The following is a 21,555-nucleotide window of genomic DNA, read 5'->3' as shown; positions in this document are numbered from 1 at the left end:
CAGTTTGCCCCCTCCAATTCTCACCCTCCGCTCCTCGCTGTCACTTGCAAACACAGAAGGCTTCTGCGTTTTACAAGGGACAGCTTTGGTCTCAGCAGCTCCCGGATCTAACAGTTCCCTGCACAAACTTAGTGGGGCCAGATGTCTAAAATCAGAGAGAAAAACAAAGCTTTGTAGCGGGAGATGGGGTGGTTCACTGCATAGCAAACTGCTAAACCCTGCACTCGGTACGCAGCGCAACCTGAACTCAGCACTCTGTATGTAGCGCACGATACAACTGCAACTGGCCCTTTGAGGGCATCCGTATGGTTGATGCGGCCCACAATGAAATGAGTTTGGACCCCCCGGCACTAGCTCGCTCTACCATGTTCAGATAAAGGAGTGATGCACATAAAATTCCCGTACACAGCATGTTAGGCAAACCTATCCATGTTGGGCGATGAGATCATTCTAGAACCCACAAGATCTTAACCAGTTTGGCACGTACACAGTCTTAGGTCTATAGGTAGCCCAACTTATTCAGGGTGAAAGGGCTCTGAGAGGAGGTACCACAATATGTTCACACCAAGCGTTTCATATTGCTCAGAAAGTAGTCAAATGGCCCCCTGGAGATTAATCTACGGAATTTGTAAAGTCTTGGGGCAACTTTGCACTCTATAAATTAAAAAGGGAGACAAGTTTCAATACCAGAGCATCAGGTGGCCCCAACTGCGAGCTTAAAAAAAAAAAAAAAAAAAGGGGGGGTAACAAGGGCTGGAGCTTAGTAGGATATTCTCCTGAGCGCACCCACCATGTGCCCCAACAGCACGTTAACCTCTAGTTTTAGAGTTACCTGGCTGTAAGGAAGGATCACTACACAAGGGGATTCCCCCCCCCCCCCCTCATGCAACCATCAGGTGCCTTTATATTCTGACAGTGGGAGATGACCCCACTGTCAGAATACACTGATCAGTGCTGCCAGCTATAACCAGATGTGCCAAGAACTACAAAAAAAAAAAAAAAAAAAAAAAAAAAAAAAAAAAACGGAAAAGGGGGTGATCAAACCCTTAGTATTGTTCCCATCTCTCCAGATAGACTACACAATGCCTATCTGAATGTTATGGAAAGGTTCTGAAGTCCAGTTCTAGGATGACCGTGCTGGTTTAAACACACTAAACCGCTGAAGGGTGGTAAATAGAAAAGGTTTGTTGATTACATTCTAGAGAGCAGGGGTGTCAAACTCAATTGCATCAAAGGGCTGCATAAGCAGTACGATTGCCCTCAAAGGGCCAGATAGATCTGGGGTGCGCTATGTACATAGTGCAGAGTTCATTATTTACAGAGTGCAGGATTTAGAGGTGCGCATTTCTCTCTCCTACCTGGCCTGGCTCTAGTACCTGTGTAGGCGGCTCTGCCTCACCTTGCAAATAGAGATTGTCCCTGCCATGAGTGTGTGCAGGGATCTGTAACTTTCGGGAGCCGCTGTGCTTGAAAGTGACAGCAGGGACGAAGGGCCAGAGCTGGAGGTGGTGAAATGGAGTTCTGGCTGCAAAATAGGGTGCGAGGGCCACTTGGCAAGGCCTGGAGGGCCATATTCGGCCCACGGCCTTGTGTGCTGTAGAGGATAAAGCAGCAACTTGTAAATAAGAGGAGAGGAAAATTTGTACGTGAATCCTCTGACCTCATGGGCCCAGGCCAGTTGCCCACTCTGCAGTTGCTCCCTAGGTCACGTAACCAATATTTCTCATCACCATTAAGAAATGAACTGCATGTGATGCAGCTCAATCTTCCTTCCAAAAGATTTCATAAGACTGGCTAGGACCACACAAACACCACAGTTTACACAGGGACCAGGAAATGGTTTCTGTGGAATGTCACACAGAATATACATCATATAAACTGCCGAACAATGCAAGCCTCTTTGTCGCTAGACAGAGGGCCCCCTACATGTCCTAGCAGGGAAGGCTTGCGCAACCCCATCCCTGGAAGCTGGCCAGGTATTCTGGAAGCCCAACATATTTGGCAGATCTTTTTAATCATTTCCATGCTTTGCTAGAAGCTTCCATCCCCAGCACAAAGGAGCTGGAGGAGATAGCAAACATTTTTAATTAAAACGTAATATCCTTCTACATATAAACCGTGTTAGAGTTTTTTTTTTTTAACACAAAAAAAAAAAAAAAAAAAAAAAAAAAAAAAATTGTGAAGCATAAAGCCGCCCTAATTCTCTGCACACAAATTGGACGAAGAATAATCAAATGTTTACAGAGCCTTTGAAGGCAAATGGTTCAAAAAGCGGTTTCTCAAACGACGGGAAGAGCTTGCGTCTGGAATCCACCATCTGACAAGGATTTTGTCTCATTGGGTCTGGGCGATGGTAATTGCAAACAGTTCACACAAAGTTGGGAAACGCTAATAAGAGCCTAGCCGATATTGCTTTTTAAAAATATAAAAAAAGACGCCCTGCCACTTGAGAGGAGGACTTAAGCCAGAGAGATTTGCTGGATTAAAGTGTACCTGTAACAGCAGTGGCCTTTTTGGCAGCCCAACAGTATGCAATATGACCTGGTTACTTGGTCCAGCAGAGTCACGTAGCAAGTAGTGATGTCAAGACTTTACTTTCTGCACATGGTCAACTCAAAATGGCCGATCACACATTTTTCACCCAGGTGTATGTCTGGGTAATACAAGAAAAGTATGCATGTAGTGTATTTCTATGAAATATGCACATTTTGCATATTCTTTTGCTTTAAAATAAGCTGCAAGTATGGTGATCCTATTAGAAATTAAGTGAGCTCCCAACTTCCTGTTGGCCAACATTGCCACTGCCGCACAGAAATCCCAAGCTGCATCAGCCCTATCAAGAGGTTGTAAACTCGCCATAAAAACTTCTGCTCATTGCAATCCTAATTTGTAAAGCCATTGATCGCTGCCTGTCATAATCTCCTTACTTGCTTAATTACGTCAGTGGCGAATCTGCTTTCCGTCCTTAGATTCACGGCACGCTCTGTGTGACGTCTCCCACTTGACATCATGCCGTGTATGCGAGTTCCGCTCTCAGCGGCACGGCTTAGAACTCTCGCAATACTGGCAGTCATTCCCCGATCCCTGTTGCTCCCCAAGTGACTGTGCGACGAGATTTCGGCAGGGGAAACAAGGAAGGGCGGAAGTTACGTCCACAGGGGAGGCAGACAACATTACTCAAGATGGCGCAGCCTAATCCCGGAAGACAAGTTTTTTTCAAACTACTAAAAAATAGCAAATACGAGGCCTTTTTACATCCATTATATGGTGCAATGATATAAAACATATTTTCAAAGGACAGTACATGAAAAACGTGAAACGGAATGCAGGAGTTTACTTCCTCTTTCAGACCACAGAACTCCACCCCTCCCATCATGCATAAACCCATATAAATTCTCATCAAGCAATGCCGCTTCCTATTACATAGGATTTAAAGTGGTTCTAAAGCCTAAACCTTTACCTTAAAATGTATTCCTTGCATAAAAAAAAAAAAAAAAAAAAAAAGTAAAAAGGTTTAGGCATCAGTTTTGGCCCCACACCCCTTTTACTTATCTTAGCCATTCATTTGATCTCCAGTGCTGTGCACATCTGTAGCTTTTCTCTTCCCCAACTTCCAGGTCTCAGATTTTGCTGGGGCACCAGGAGATATTGGCGCCTGCTGCTGTCAAAGTTAGTGATGAGGGAGTGGGGAGCAGAGTCCCGCTGTTCTCAATGGACAGCAGCAGGGCTCAGGAGCGAGCATGCACAAGTGCCACTATGGGAGGCAGCTCCCCATTGGGGCACTGGACAGAGGAGGAGCCAGAACCATCAGCTGGGGACCCAAGAGCACAGAGCAGTTAAAGTACAAAAACAAAAAACCTCTCAGTTTTGGATTGAGTGGAGAAGGATTAGAATACCTGTCAGTTTAACTGCTCACTGTCCTCCCGTTGGGGAGATCTACCCTCTCAAAATTGTCCATTACCATTATTAAAACTGAAAGTAAAGGAAAATCCAAAATGTTGGGTTGTCCCCAGAAGTAATAAAAGAAGAAATCTTCCAATGGGTACACTAAGAATTTCTTGGGGACCCCCAAGTCACTAGAACTATTTTGCAGGGATTTCATCTCACTTCCTGTTTGGATATGGGACAGGAAGTGAAGGGAAATCTGCCATAAAACCGATGGCAAAAAAAAAGTTTTGCCCATAGTTTACTTACAAGTATATATTTTTTTACATTTTCCTTTACAATCACTTTGAAATTAGGGTAAATATGAAATCTACATAAGACCTTATATATTATTGTGTTGTAGCCAGGAACTGTAGCTACTTCCCAGCCCTGACTCCTGACCTGCAGTGAAAGTATGAATCAGATTGGCAACACCAGCTCTTAAGAACCCGTTGACACACACGTCCTTTTTACTTAACATAAAAAACGTATGTCACACACATTTTGATGAACTGATTCATACCGTATATTGCTTTTGGCTTTAGTCAGCTGTAGCAAACCATAAAATCCCTTGATCCTCATCCACTTGTATGCACATCTGTAGCAGGGGCAAGGGAACCAAAGCACGGATCCAGGCAGAAGACACAGATATAAAACTTCAAAAATGTCACCTCTGACCAGAAAGTGATGCGCATGGCTCATTTAATGAGGTATGAAGCCATCTGCAGAGTTAACACATTGAAGCTCCTCAGAATTCATCTTTCAAGGCTCAAGTTCTGAAAGATGAAATTGGATTACTTGCTGTGAGTTGCTGCACTTCACACATAATCACTGCACTGTGCATTACGGTCTTCTGAAGAGGCGCAACAGGCCACGCGTTTCCAGCCCAATGCTTCTCCATAGGTGGTGCTAGCTTTGGAGGTGCTTCACACCATTACCCAAGCAGCCGATTGCAGGGGGCACTGAACTGGGACAACTCAACACTATTTTAAAGCGAAAAAAAAAAAAAAAACCTACTTACTCGAGGCTATAGTGAGAGCCGCCTTTCAGGCATTAATGTTACTGCATTGGAAATATGAAGATCCACTCTCCCTTAACGAATTAATATGTTTGGGGATACTTTGAGGCTGGAACACTATCTACTTGCATAGAGGGTGTCCAGGCAAATTCGGGAAGGTATGGGCCAAATGGTTGGATGTTAAAGGTCTTGCCCTGATGGAATTAACCATGGACAGGCTTTAATACATGATGCTGGGTGAGAGGGATAAGCATGCAGTTTATGCTCTTCAATATAGGTTTGTACCACATTTTCTTAAAATGGGACTCAATACGTCTTGTGGCGCTTTTCCACTGCATGGAACCAAATGGTTCGGCTCGCTTTTGTGCTTTTCCACTGCTGGTACCGCATGGTACGGTGTAGGAAAGGTTCGGTATGGTGGCGCTTTTCCACTGCATGGAACCGAACGGTACGGCTTTCAAAAACAGTACCACCTCGATTGTGGTTCCAAGAGGTACCATATCCCACAATCCTTTGCATGCAGTCACTACTAGCCACTGATTGGTCAGAGAATCCCACCCACCCCGTTGTTATCCCACCCACTTAACTTTAGTACTACTTTAGTGGAAAAGCAAACCATAACGTACCGTACCGAGCAGTCCTACACCGTACCATGCGGTATCAGCGGTGGAAAAGCAAACCTGGCCAAGCAGGGCCGAGTAGAGCCGAGCCGGTACTTGCAGTGGAAAAGTGCCATTGGTCTCAAAGATTTGATGTGGTAAAAGCCTTGCTTTAACTAAGTGGATTTCTGACTGTATATTGTTTTGCAATAAAGCTTTTTTTTTTTTTTTTTTTAATAAAAAAAAAAAAAAAGCTGAAAAATCCTTTAAATAGGTCAGTATGTAGATTTTAGGTGCCTTTATTGCTGAAAACATACCAAAATCTCACTCCTCTCTCAAATACGTCTCATTTAACCAAATACTAACACAAACCCTGAAAATTAAATCTGAAGCTACCCTTAGAGACTTTGTGCAAAACCCCTAACTTAAATACAATTTTCCACTTCTTAAATTTAAAAAAAAAAATGCATCCTTAAAGTTAACCCAGGGTGGAAAAAAAAATCTGATTTAAATAAAAAAACTCCAAGATAGATTTATTATATCCTAAATAGAAAACTAGTTTATTCAGCATGAAATGGAGCTTAGTTTGTAGCAGGAGGCTGTATATTCTGCAATATTTACATTTTAGGTAAACTTACTTAATGAATTCAAGCTAAGAGAACATGGACTGCATTCACACAAATTTCACACTAACTACCAGCAAGAAAGTCATTTCAGATGCATCATGGGAGCACCCGTTAGCGGGCATCCACTCATCTACTGCCGCCATGTTCCTCACCTTGTTGTGTCACTGCCGCATCACCAGCCGTTCCATTAAAGTGAATGGAACAGTTGGTGAGCCAACAGCGGGTCAGAGGAGCTGCTGCTCGACAAAAGATGACAGTTGCTCTTTAAAAGCATTTAAATCAAGTGGATTTAAACAGCAAGCCTTCACTAATGATTTAAATGAAAAACCCTGCCTTAGCCTATTCCTTAAACATGACCTAACCTCTCCCTCTAAGAGGGTGCTGATAGTTCAGCTCCAATTTTCATTTCAGTAGAGCATTGGTCCTGGACTGACTGCACAAAAAAAAGATTAGTAAATTACAGCACTTGCATCAAAAAAAAAAAAAAAGCGCGTTTGAAATACTTGTCGCACTGTATTGCGCCATAAAATATTGCAACAGTCACTATTTTATTCTATAGGGTCTCTGCACAAAATATATATATTTATGTTTGGGGGTTCTTTTTTGACAGCTGTGAATGAGCAGAGAACAGCTCTAGGAATCAAGGACATGCTGTTTTAAGATCGTGAGGGGGGGGGAGGGGGGGGGGGGTGAACCGAGATTGCGATTTAACGATTAATATTGCAGCTCTACTGGGTGTTGAAGGTCATTTTGCAGGTGATCTCTGTCCTGGAGACAAAAGATAGTCTGAAACCAGCCACCGGACAGCTGTTGCCAACAATCGGTTTGCATAACCAAAGAATTTCTGCAGAAACTGTCTCAGGAAAGCTCATATGCATGCTCATCCGGGTCTCAACCTGACTGCAGTCCGTCGTCCAGCCGACTAGACTGGACAAACGCTCACATTCGATGACGTCAGGTACTTGGTGTTCTCTTCACAGATGAATCCCGGTTTTCACTGTACAGGGCAGATGGCAGACCGCGTGTATGGCGTTGTGTGGGTGAACGGTTTGCTGATGTCAACTTCGTGGACCGAGTGATCCATGGTGGCGGTGGGGTTATGTATGGGCAGGTGCATGTTACGGACAACGAACACAGGTGCATTTTTTGATGGCATTTTGAATGCCCAGAGATACCGTGATGAGATCCTGAGGCCCATTGTTGTGCCACTTATCCAAGACCATGATATCGCCTCATGTTGCAGCATGATAATGCACGGCCCCATGGTGCAAGGATCTGTACACATTTTCTGGAAGCTGAAAATATCCCAGTTCTTGCATGGCCAGCATACTCAGACATGCCACCCATTGAGCATGTTTGGGATGCTCTGGATGGGCATATGTGACATTATGTTCCAGGTCCTGCCAATATCCAGCAACTTCGCACAGCCATTGAAGAGGAGTGGACCAACATTCCACAACCTGATCAACTATGCGAAGGAGAGGTGTTGCACTGCCTGAGGCAGATACTGACTGGTTTTTGGACCCCCCCCCATACAGTAAAGTGGCCAGCCTTAGGCACACCTGTGCAGTAATCACGCTGGCCAATCAGCATCCTGATATACCACACCTGTGAGGTGGATGGATTATTTTAGCAAAGGAGAAGTGCTCACTAACAGTCAGCCAGATTTGTGAATATTTGAGAGAAATAAGCCTTTTGTGTACAGAGAAAAGTCTTTGATCGTTGAGTTAAGCTCATGAAAAACGGGGGCAAAAACAAAAGCGTTGCATTTATAACTTTATTCAGTGTGGTTTTAGACAATGACAATACATGCAGGCTGAAAGTTCCTAAAAGGTTTCAATGTGAGGTTCCCATCCCCACCCTATCTTTACTTCTTTAGGGCTCCCTGGGTCCCACTCTGTAGTAATGCCTAACTGCTTGCTAATCTCCAGTGCTAAAATATCACCAGCATCCAATCAGGAGCTCCTTTTTGCTTGTCTGAAATACAAGATATATGCAGGTAGCCATCTACTACAGGGCATTCCGGCTATTTGCAGTCGTTAAACAAGATATAGACCACTAATAGAATTCCACTTTTTATATAAAAGAAATTACATACATACATACCTCCATCTTGTATACCGACAAGAGCAAAATATCCAACAGCAATCAAACATACAGATCTTACTGCTATAGACTACTGCACTTTCAGTACTACCATTGCTCCTTATCCAATACCGGGCACCTTCACCCCCTTCCTGCCCAGGCCAATTTCCAGCTTTCAGCGCTCTCACATTTGAGTGACAATTGCAGTCATGCAACACTGTACCCATATGAAACAGTATCTTTTTTTTCCCCCTACAAATAGCTTTTGGTGTTCTGATCACCACTGGATTTTTTTGCAAAAACACCCCACCCCTAAATTAAATTTTTTCCCTCTCCCAAAAAAGTTAGTTAGGCTCCTTTCACACGGCCACTCCGCTGCTTTCCGTGTGTCCGCAAATCATCCTATTTTTTTGCGGATGATTTGCGGACATTAATGTAAGTGAATGGCACTGCGGATGTCAGCGGAATACCATCCGCTGACATCCGATTTTCCTCCTTCAGTTCTGTTCCGTTTTTACGAATGGAACAGAACCCCATTTTTCCATCCATGTAAAAAACGGAAAGGAAGGAAAAATCGGATGTCAGCGGTGTCATCCGCTGACATCCGCAATGCCATATACTTACATTATGTCCGCATATCATCCGCAAACGGATGGGATGATATGCGGGCACACGGAGCGGATGACAGAAAGGTCATCCGCTCCGTGGAAAAAAAAAAAAAAAGTCCCGCAGCGGACTTAAGCAGTGGAGCGGCCGTCTGAAAGGAGCATAAGTCGGTTATAACATTTTGTAAATACGTTTTTGGCTGTACTAACAGGCACTGATGGGCATTACTGGTGGGCATTGATGGGCAGCCCTGGTGGATCTGCACCGATAATGTGCCGACTATCAGCGCAGAATCAGTCATGAGAGCCGCTGATCGGCTCTCCTCTACTCGCGCCTTAGAAGTGCGAATATATAAAAAGGCGATAAAGGCACAGCTGATCACAAAGAGCCTACGTCATAGGCTCTGTACAGATTGGTGAGGCGGTGTGACTGCGACACTGCACTACCAGTCGCCGTGCTGCGTGCCCGGCTTATCCTGCTGGACGCCAGACAACGCCCAGTCAGGGTAACGGATCCCCCGCTTGGCCTATAGCAGAACGACGGCCAGGGATCAGGTCTTATATCCTTGAACATTGTAGAAATGCTACACTAATAGCACACAATTTGCAATAGTTTGCGACTCATATGAAAGGACTATACTGGCATTTCATCCTAGGCCTTGAACAGAATTCAATCAGGAAAATAACCAGTATATTGCCGGACAAACATGAAAACTTTATACACCAAGGTGACCTGTCTGGCCTAGTTTAAATACAATCCTTGAATTCTAAACTTAAAATAGAATCTAAAGCGAAAAAGGAAACCTCCATCAGTACAACTGATTTATGAATAGCTAAGCCCCAAAATAACAGCAAGAATCAGCAGAAGAATGCATCCGAACACACTGCAATAATATCCTTGTTTCCCACTTCTCTTCCTTCCCCCACACCCCATGGCTAAGATTGGCTTTCACTAGCCTGAAGAGGGAACTGGGATCTCCCCCCACCCCTCCATCCCCTGAGATCAGCTTACAAGGCCCTGGACCATCAACCAGGATGTCCTTGAAGCTGCAGAAGTACAGGCCCCCTCCTCTATTAATCTAGGAGGTCATCAGAGGTCATCTCCCATTTGTCAACATCTCTTCTCAAACCAGCTAGCCGGGAAGTTATGCAACAGAAATCCAGGCAGGGCTCTCTCGCTATTGTCCAAAGACTATAGAAGACAATGCAGGAACAGGCCCAGCCTCTAAATATTCCCATGTGCTTTCCCGACTGTCATAATCCAGACCTAGTGTTCATTTTTTTTTTTCGTAAAGGGCCAGAAAAGGTCCAATTCTGGCCATGGTGATCAATGCTGCATGTATCTGTTACTCAAAACCATGTTTTAGTTGCTAGCTTCTAACCAAGCCTTCAAAATGTTATAGTAAAGCACGTGCTTTTAGGCTCCATTCACACCTGGGCGTTTGAGCATTTTTCAGCTACAAAAACGCTAAAAAAAAAAAAAAAAAAAACGTTCCAAAATGCCCAACAAGTAAAACCCCATTCATTTAAATGGCCCCTGTTCACATCTGAGCATTTTAACGCCTGAAGCAAAACGCCTGTAGCTGAAAAAAGTACATGAGCTTCTTTTTGGGCTGATTACCAGCGTTTGATAGAGGTCAATGCCTGCCTCCAAAAACGCCTGAAATAAACGCCTGAAAATTGCAGTAAAAAATCAAGCGAAAACGAAATGCTCAAGTGTGAATGCAGCCTTAGAGACAGAGGTCCCAACCTGTCTCAGGAGGTTTTTTTAGAACATTGAGAAAAAAAAAAAAAACACTGGTAAGTGTATGGAGTACATACAGATCACCCAACACATCAAATACCCTTGAGTAAGTATTAGACAGGTGGAATGAAGAGACCTCGGCATGTCATTAGAACATCCAATACCGTATTTGACATACATGGTTTAAAGTAGTCAGTCATTCGTGAGTGCAAAAAGAAAGCTTTGCAATTCAGATTAACTAGAAAACTCTTACTGAATCAGAGGAAATATTTTGCTGAGCAAACAAACAGCGTTTAGAGCTCGTATAACCGGTTTCAACACGTGATCGCAGCGGGAATGTTCTGAATGATTTCCCTTTGGTAGCAAGTGGGCTTATTGATTTATTTTGCAATGAAGTAAAAGACAAGGCGTTTGTGCTGCAATGAATGAGAAAATGGTCAAAATATTTAATTTTTTTTTTTTGTGTGAATAAAAAACACCCCACACCCACGGATGTGGGAGGCTATTAAAGTTCAGCTTTTTTTAAACAAAAAAATACTTCTGTGTAGTGGTTTTGCACAAAGCATCCCTGATCTTCCGCTCCTGGCTCCTCCCCCTTGACCAGTGCCCCAATTAGCAAGCTGCTATGGGGCACTGGTGCATTCTCACTCTAGAGACCTGCTCTATGCACCCATAGTCACTGTTCTGCCCTGCCCTCATTGGCTCACTGGCTGATTGACAGCAGGAGGACAAATTAGAGGGAGTCCCAGGACAGCAGAGGTTCTGGTACACATTGCTATATTGGGCGGGGGCTCATGTGAGTATTGGGGAGCAGCTCTCGTTTCAGCCTTTACAACCACTTTTAACTCTTGTGTCTTAGAACTAGCACATTTTTTTTTAGGGCTCATTCACATCACTCCTTGTGTGTTAATTGGCGTCTATGGATGGGCACAAAAAGACATTGAATTTATTTTGACTGGTAAACTATTCAATTAAATTGAGCACATCACAAATCTCAGCACGCCCATATCTGTGCATTATGTAGATGCCTTTTTTGCACAATTAGTAGGCTGGAATGCCATTAAAAACTCATACTGGAGTTGACTTAAAGCCTAGTACACATGCAACGATCATCGGCCGACCGGTCGTCCGTCTTTTGTTGGTTGGAATGTGCCTAGACTGCACACAAATTTTCTCGCCCGACAAAAATTCTACTTCAGAAGTGATGTCATGTGCTGGTTTGCTTTGTGTTCCTTCTCTGAGCATGCCCAGACTTGCTCATAAGATTTTTCCCTGTCGAAATCTGTACTGACTGCACGAAAATCGGCCGTGTTTTGAAATTTTATAGCCTGCACACCAGATTTTTTTCGGCCGAAAAGTCGGAGTCGGTTGTCGGAAGCATCATACTAACAAGCCAAAAATTAGCCGGACGAAAATTCCCTGCTGATTTGACGCGTGTGTACGAGGCTTAAAACTGGAGTGCAAAATCTGGTGTAGCTCTCCATAGAAAGCAATCCGCTTTTTTTGTATTCGCGTAATAGGACCAGCTAAATTAGAAGCCGAGGCTACCATGCACAGCTGTCCCAGAGTTAGCACTCTAGTTTTAGTAAATCAACCCCACTGTGTCCTTGAATGAAGGACACGAGCCTCAATATCCTTGAGGTTCATAAAGCCCGTTCTATCCATCTGTATAATGTTTCCAGCATCTCAAACTTCCACCCGTCACCAGACACTGCGATACATATCTGAGGTCACATTCCCTAATGGTTAAAAGTAGCTGTGGACCAGCGGCTCACCCCTAAAAACTGACCGACTTACACATCAGGTCACTCTCCACCAGCATAGCCCGGCTCCACAGTCAGCAAACAGGCTGCCAGAAATCTGAGGAATTCCAACTATTTCCTTAAGAGCCTGCAGATCTCATCTACATTAAACAGTCACTATGGAACAAATGACCGAAGCAGACTGGGGGCATCAACCACAATTCACACTGGAAGAAAAAAAAAAAAAAAAACCATGTAGATCCTAGGGCCAGGGCTCATTCTTAAAAGTCCACCAAAAAGTCATAATTATATGAAAAAGTTAAGTGAGGCGTCTGTTGTCTTATACCTCTTGGCAACTCCTCTGTTTCCCCAACCCAAATATCAGATTCTGTTCCTTCCTTCCTACCCTGAGGGGAATGCTATTCTGCCTGTAGAAGCATAACTTCACCCTCTCAATCAACTTTGACTATTTTTAATCCTTATCCTGCTAGCATGTGTAAATAGGTAGGAAAGTAGATTAGATTACATTTGTTTTACATTTCTACTGTTACTTCTAGGCTTCCAGGCCTAGGCAAAGGATGCCATACATCCCAGGAGTCTTCAGGAGGGGTTTCCTCTGCTAAGCACACCCTCCTGTCTGCCTAAGCCAAGGGGAGACGATTCCAGGACTTCAATGCTACACCACATGTCAAACACAAGGCCAGGGGGTTGAATCTGGCCCACCAGGCCTGGTCATGTGGCCCTTGCACCCATTTTTTTGCAGTTGGAATGCTGGACCCCTTTTCTCTGGCTCTCACCCTCCACTCCCTGTCACTTGTAAACACAGAAGCCTTGGAATGGTTGGGATTGGGGTTGCACATCTTGCACTCTGTACACAGCACACCCTCAAACCTTACACTCTGCATGCAACGCACCCCTAAACCAAAAGGCCCTTTAAGGGCAACCATACTAGTGATACAGTCCGTGATGAAAATTGAGTGGACACCCTTGTGCTACATGAATCTTGCCTTACTCAAGATGAAGTACAAACTAATTTTGCATTATATGACCGAAGGAGCCCGTGTGCATGAGGCCTTATAAAAATAGTTTAGAGGTTTACCAATACAGAATCAACCAAAACGTCAAGGGGTGGAGTAACCCTTCAAATTTTACTCACCCTATGTTGTTACACACATTTCAAAATGCATTTAATCAATCAATGAACCTGCAAGCATCAAAGTGAAGCACCCATAGTAACCAAACACACTCTTGTAGCCATCTGGCTTCAGTGAAGTGAATTGCAATTGGTTGCTCCAGGTTACTACACATCCCACATCCCGCTCTCTGAACGGTTTACTGAATAGCTTAATATCTCGAAGGAGCAAAATGATTAAATCTATTTTAAAGGCTGCCAGACCCTCTGGAGTTGCACGTTCTGATGCTAATCTGAGCACAGACTTCTCCGCTACAGTAATAGCAGCAATCAATGACAAAACATCTAGTAAACAGCTCGTTATGCAATGTGCATAGTAATGTCAGTTTTGTACGGCTTGTTAGCTAAAACCGTTTTGAAGGACACGAGAAATAAATAAAAAGGTTCGCGAAATCAGTCAATGGAATAAGTATGTATGAGAAACCGCAAGCCAAATCTAGAATGGACTACATTTACAACAACATTGGCCATTACAGGTCCCTGTAGCTTTTACCTCCAGCATACTTACTGTTCCTGTGACTGCATGCTTGCCCTGGGTATGTGCTATAAACACTTTAGGGGCCCATTCACACAAAACATCCAATTAGCATATCAAGTAAAAATACCATTCTCCAAATGGAGATGTTCTCATCTACACACTGCAGTTATTGTAGGAAGGAAACTATGAGCCCATTCATACCTTTGCGTGTGCATTACCTGACAACCCCCGGTATGCATACTGAACAATGCAATATAGGTTTTTATTTAGCTGAATCCAATAAAATTTAGACCCAGCAGTGCATGCTTCACCTGAACTTACATGCAGAGATTAACTGGGACCAAACACCACATCTACAAATAAAAATAACTCTAGATCTAAATGAGCCCTTAAATTTGCAGGAACCCACAATGCTTTAGATTGTTCCATCGGTTTAGTGAATAATCTTTACTTCTGACCAATTCCCGTTTTAGTAGCATGACAGCTACTAGAAACCAAATAGTTCAGCTAAAGCCCAACTACGGGTTAATACAGCCAATTACAGGCCTGACTGGGCCTTTTTGGGTCCCATTTGCTGATCAGACTAAGGCACAAAGCCATCTACTCGGAGCAAACAAAAAAGGCCTGGATAGGCAATGGATGTGATGCAAAAAGTCAGGCTACAATAGCTGCATCCCAAAATCAGCCACCCATACAGTAGTTGTACAATCACTATTAGATCTAGATGGGACCCAAAAAAATCAGATATCCTGCCATACATCTGTGAGAGTCAAAGAGCCCAATCTTTTTGGCTGGTTGACTTCCATGCCACCTTTTCTCTTTGCACTCACTAATAAGGCAGAGGAATTAAAGATATTAATCTGAAGCCATTATGTGAGGCAACTTAGTGTCTGCTCCCCTAGCATTACTCAAGCTTAAATATAAACGTTCCCCTCTTCTAGTCAAAACTACTGAATATGTAGCCTTGATTGCAATAAATCATACAGAATTGTAAAATGCTTGGTAAATAATGAGGCAGCACAGTGGCTCAGTGATTAGCACTTCCACCCAGCAGAACTAAGGTCCTTGGCTTGAAGCTCAACCAAGGCACTACATGCCTGGAGTTTGCATGTTCGCCCTATGACTGCATGGGTTTCCTCCAGGTAGTCTGGATTCCTCCCACACTCCAGAGACACGCTGGAAGGTTCATTGGATACTGTCTAAATTGGCTCTAGCATGTATGAATGTGAGTTAGCGACCTTAGATTGTAAGCTCCATGAGGGCAGAGACTGATGTGAATGTACTATACAATTGCTGCATGAGTTGATGGCACTATATAGGTACCTGTAAAATAAAAATTGGGCATGCAAATACAAATAGAAAGAAAGAGCCAATACACGTGGTCACAGTAGTCCTACACATCACATTTGGGCTACAGCGTAGCCGCAATGCACTGCACAGGGTGGGAGGGGGTTGGGGCAACAAATCCAGCAGCGCCGACAGTCCTGCAGAAATAAAAAACTTTATTAAGAGATTTCCTCTGCCTTGTGTGAAAGTGATGGATTGCTACAACAATGGTCATTAATCTGATGCGTCCAGAGGCACACAGCAGGATTTCTCGCCATCCTAAAGACCAACTCTGCCTTTCTGAAATATTAGATATTGTAAACCAGAATGCCAAAATAATCTACTAAGCAAGAACTGTAAAATTTTTTACATAAGAATGAAATTGGTATACTCATTTTCACTTTTCAGCAGGGCACTAAATACTTTGAGTCACACATCTTCCCCCAGTGCTGTACAGTGAGGACACAGGTTCTTAATTACACATTACTAAAAAAAGGGAAAGCCTGCTACCAATCGAGACTAATTACACACGCAATGGTCCTCCGTAAGAGAATATGGCATATACAGTGAAACCCCAAAAATATAGGTTTCCCCACACTGCCTATTTGCACTGTATTAAATAGAATCAGGCACCGGAATCCACTTCAGAAACGGACTTCCTGCAGTGTCAAATTTTCGGTCCTCCCCCAACACACTGTGGTTCCTTCCACCTGCCACGAGGTCGCAGCAGTGATATAGAACTCAGTGGATCAAACCACCGAGCACAGCAGTGGAAAGGGGGGGGGGCGTAAAAACTGACACTCCTGAAGTGTCAGTTTCTGAATAGTCTTCTGGAAGTGGATTCTTTCAAACCAGTGCATATGGGCGGCAGGGGAGGTAATTACTTAGGATTCTCTTTGCACGGAAACAAAGTTTTAGAGTTTAAAATTTAGCAACAGTCACTTTAAAAGTACAACTAAAAAAAGCAAAACTTGTTACGAGTAAGGAAGGGTGTCAATTGTGTGGGGGGATGGGGTTGGTGGGAAAATTTATCTTCACTTCCTGTCTCCTAGCCAAAAACAGGAAGGGAGGTGAAATCCCCACAATTTAAGGGAATCCTTTGGAGCTTTCCAGGTTACCAGAACTCATTCCTCATTGGAAGATTAAGATTTCCCCTCTAATACTGTTCTGACGTCAGCCCAAAATTTTTGATTTTTCAAATTTCAGGATAAACATTAACAGGGGCGCGGACATCAATAAATTTAAGGTGTGCTATCACTCTGCCCTCAACACAGAGCAAAAAATATACCTGAAGGCCACCCTTTTTAATGCGTTTTGGATAAAGTAAAGTGAGATTAGGATCCCCAGTCATGTTTTTCATTGCTGCCTGTGCCCGTCAGGGAGATTCGGGGGGGGGGGGGGGGGTAAGTTGCATGTAATTTGGACAGGAATAGCACTGCACTCCTGTTCAAATTGCATGCAATTAATTTTGTATAGATGCAAATGCACTGCAAAGTATTGGTACTTAGATAAAAATCCGTGCATCCCTAAACAAAGCCATCTACATTTGGTCCAAACCAGGAGACAACGCTGCTCCTCCAAAAAAGGTACAGTGCACCATTTGTTGTCACCCCAGACAGGAAGTTACTGGCAGGACCACCAAAGAAAAAGAAAAAGACAGAAAACTAATGCAGCAACCACATCTAAGGACCTGTAAGCTGCAGCATATTACACTTTAAGAGATCTCCCTTCACCTGCCGCAGCAATGAAGAGTCCTTTGTATGTAGCTTCACCGTTGAGACGCCGCCTATGAAATACTTCCATCCACACGTAATCGCATACCGCAGTCATCCTCCTACACGTCCCCCAGAGATCACACGAATATGGAATGTAGATCACTTACATATGTCCTACAACACATTACATCATAATCAGCCACACATGCAGGAGCAGAATGAGCGAATGATTCTCAGAACTCCTCGGAATTCTACACTCGATGTCACAATCGCAGCGCCATGAACTATTACTTCCACTAGCCAATCAAATGCCTTCTACCCTGCACAGCACTGGGAGGAGGAAACACCAATCTTACTGGCTGCTTTGCTCAACGCACATTGATAAATGAGGCCGCGCGTCCTCCATGTCCTTACATTTCATACTGGAGAAATTTCCAACGAGATGAAGATTGAGCGCTCTGCCTCCGAGAGGCAATTGGACCCAGAGGAGCTGTGAGTCTAACAATCAGAGCCCGCCATAGAAAGCTGTATGTCAACAGGGAGGAGGGGAGGATTACCGGGAAGCCGGAATGTGCTAAAAGGAATAACAATGAGCAACTCCTAGCTCACAAAGAGGTTCTGCAGCAGCTGTCAGTTCTTTACATTACAACACAGATGGTTACATGTAATACAACAGGACCATAAATCTTCTGGTCTACCAATAATTGTGGTATGGTGGCCCACCTGATTGGCTATAAACAGAATGCATTGTTTAGGGCAGCCTACTTACAAAGTATGGGTGTCCTCAAATGTGGCCCCTGACATCCCCAAGGGGGCCACATAATACTCAGTATGTGTATGCTACAGAAGACCAGTTACTATGAAGTCTACCTGATTGGATAGTTAAGTTTAGCTCACTAAGGCTCTGTTCACACTTGTGTGACTCAGTGCGACTTTACACACTGCCACTCAGTAACATAGGTGCCATTGAAACCAAAGGGCTGCGACTTGTCATGTGACTTTATGGGGTCAATTTACTAATAATGTAGGGTGCAAAATCTGGTGCATCTGTGCAAAGAAACCAATCAACTTCCAGGTTTTTAAGATTTAGGAGGTGAAGTTAGAAGCTGATTGGCTAGCGTGCACAGCTGCACCAGATTTTGCACTCTCCAGCGTTAGTAAACAAATCCCATTTTGTCCAAAGTCGCATGACAAGTGCAAATGGAGCACAAGCGCAAATGGAGCATAAACGCAAATGGAGCTTTAGGCTTTAACAAGGGTGCCCAGGGGGGGTGATAAAAACAAGGCAACTGCTCTGTTTTTACCACCTACCTACAAGCAGTACCACACAAGGTGCCCACTCAGATGAGTACACATTGGCACAGAGCTTTGCCATGCAGCAATTGTAAAATGACAAGCCGAGTATGACAGTTGGCACCGCCTGCCAAACTCTCCCATGTACATGAATGGGACTATGGTGCAACAGTGGGTTAAACACTTGGCTTGCTGTTACAGCATGGTCCCGTGATGCATATCAACTGTTTGCCAGCTCAATGAACAAAATACACACACACACACACACACACACACACACACACACACACACACACACACACACACACACACACACACACACACACACACACACACACACCTGAATGCCTGTAAAACCTCCTCACTGTCCTCTGAACAGTAATCCACTGCTGATCACTTTTCAGCAGGGCACTAAACACGCCTGCTAGACTTTTCACACTAAAAGTACAGGGGGCCTCAGCTGTGGACCTGGACATCAGGGGGCCACATACAATATTCAGTATTTATATGCTACAGAACCCTGGCAGACTGCAGATACAGGCCATCATTGGGGACTGTGGACACGCTACAACAGTGCTGGGAGATATAGGGCAGTGACATATTTCAGGAGACGTTACTGCCATTGCATCCCCTTTACTAATCAATTTTCCCACTACAGATATCTGGGATTCAGATTCAAGACGTCCTGAGGGCCACAGCATGCACGAGAAATCACTCCCACTACACAACTTTTGCTTTTAGGGCCTCAGAATGCACCAAAATGCATCCATCCAAGGCAAGGTCATAGACAGCCTGTCCACATCAGTGTGCATTTTTGGTTCCATTGTTCCGATTGCATACATTTTAAAGCCAACAGAAGCCAGTGGCAACATGACAATGCGTTTTGCATTTTTAGTCCTTGTAACCAATCTAAATAGTGACCCCACCTCTGGCGCCAGGAAGAAATCCCCCCCCCCCCCCCGACCCCACCTGTGGTGCCAGGAAGAAATCCCCACACCTCTGGCGCCAGAAAGAAATCCCCCCCTGACCCCACCACTGGCGCCAGGAAGAATGCCCACCCATCACTGGCGACCAGAGGCAGGAAGAATGCCCACCCATCACTGGCGACCAGAGGCAGGAAGAATGCCCACCCATCACTGGCGACCAGAGGCAGGAAGAATGCCCACCCATCACTGGCGACCAGAGGCAGGAAGAATGCCCACCCATCACTGGCGACCAGAGGCAGGAAGAATGCCCACCCATCACTGGCGACCAGAGGCAGGAAGAATGCCCACCCATCACTGGTGACCAGTGGCAGGAGGAATGCCCACCCATCACTGGCGCCAGTGGCAGGAAGAATGCCCACAGGCCCGGATAAAGGGCCACATTCAGCCCATGGGTCTCAGTTTGGAGACCATTGCCCTAGTGTCTTAGAGCGTCCTTGCACGAATGCAGGCAAGAACAGATTATGACCCCTTTAAATGCACCCCTTCCTCCCCCAAAAACAACCCAACATCACAATGACAATGCACATTCCTAAGATGTTACAAAGAGTTTCCTTACCGGACGTATCCCATAGACTCAGCTCTATTCTCTGTGTGTCGATTTCAAAGCTGGCTGTGTAATTCTCAAATACAGTGGGCACGTAATTCTAAATGGAGAGAAAGAGAAGAGGGATTATGTCACTTGTCATAACCTTACCCAACACAACACTCAGCCCAGCCAGCCAGCCGAAAATGAACGCCAACATTGCTAAAGAGATCAGATGAAATGCCATCGTTAATCGCACCGGTGATATAATATGCAATTATGCCGCCGGGAGAAAAGCATTATAAATTATTTATTGACTAACTCAGCGGAGCGTGATACTCAGAATTTTGCCTTCCCAGCTGTCGGTGTGCCATTGTTCCGGAAGCCCAACCCCCCCCCTTATATGCAAGATGGTTTTCACTGGCAACTTTTAAGAAAATGAATGTATTAAAAAGTGAAAAAAAAAAAAAAAGGGGGGGGGCGCTTAAGAGACCTTATAGTGTCTAAGGTTAAATGACCCCAAAGGGTCTAGGTTGTGGGGGGGGGGGGGTGGGCGCCAGCAGGCAAAGGTTGCGCAGCGGATGTATCCTTGTTTTGGAGAACATTATGTGGGTCTATATCAAATAATGATTCAAAATATCCAATTCTATTACTAATCAATACTGCTACAAGTCTGGACTGCAGAACTTGCAATCTACCAACATCTCAGCTGACAAACCAGTACACAGCGGATAGCCTGAACCCAGTGGGATGAGAAGTGATATACCCCTGCAAGGAAAGTAATAAGTACTGTAAATTTTGCCTGCAGAGCTTGCAATCTAACCATCACAGCTAAATAAAAATGACTGCAGTGGAGCTGAACCTAGGAGGGCCGAGAAATAATGATAACCTTTAAGGGATGTGCAGGGGGAGGGAAATCTTCTAGAGCAGATACTACTGTAAATTTACCCCCCAGAGCTGGCAATCACCATCACAGCTAAGAAAAAAAAAAAAAAAAAACACTGCAAATGACAGTGTGAACCAAGGGGGCTGGGAAGTAATGATATACCCCTGCAATGAAAAAAAAAAAAAAAAATTATAATATATATATATATATATATATATATATTTATATTAATAACCCATAGAGCTTGCAATCACAATTGCAGCTAACAAAACCTAAAAACTGAAAATGACTGGGAGTTGACAGACTGAACCCAAGTAGTAATAGAATACCCCTGAGAAGAGAGGAGGAGGGGGGGGGGGGAAGCAAATTTGGCTACCACTGCTCTAATTCTTGCCCACAGAGCTTGTGATCACCTTCATAACTAACAAAACCGGTTCCCAAAAACAAAAAAAAAGACTGCAGTTGACAGAACTCAGCGGGTATGGAATTGTAATATAACCCTGAGTATAGAGGGAAGGGAGAATGGAATATTAGGAACATAACCAACACCAGTGTAGATCTCGCTCACAGAGCTTGCAATTGATCACAGTTAACAAAACCTGTCCCCAAAAACAAACAGACCTCAGTTGACAGCTGGAATCCAGAAGGGCTGAGAAATAAACAGACCCCTGTAAGCAGCAATGTATTAGGACATGGCCACCAAGGCTGTGAATCATGCCTGCAGAGCTTGCAATCTATTATCACAGAGAACAAAACAGGTTCCCAAAAACAGAAAAAAAAAAAAAAAAAAAAAAAAAAGGGGACCGGTTGATA

General features: G+C 44.1%; 1 protein-coding gene across 1 annotated transcript in view; it reads right to left on the bottom strand.

Annotated features, from left to right (window-relative positions):
- The window catches only part of RND3 (Rho family GTPase 3), a 38,644-nt gene that overhangs the window by 16,040 nt on the left and 1,049 nt on the right, over positions 1-21,555 (bottom strand). The window contains exon 2 of the mRNA XM_082259981.1: positions 19,890-19,977. Within this exon, the coding sequence (XP_082116107.1) occupies positions 19,890-19,977 (88 nt within the window). The remainder of the gene's footprint in view (positions 1-19,889; positions 19,978-21,555) is intronic.

This window comes from Pelophylax lessonae (genome assembly GCF_965119305.1).
Source record: "Pelophylax lessonae genome assembly, chromosome: 6".
Classification (NCBI taxonomy): Eukaryota; Metazoa; Chordata; class Amphibia; order Anura; family Ranidae; genus Pelophylax; species Pelophylax lessonae.
The sequence above is the reverse complement of the archived record's forward strand: the minus strand, read 5'-3'. Positions and strand labels throughout refer to the sequence as shown.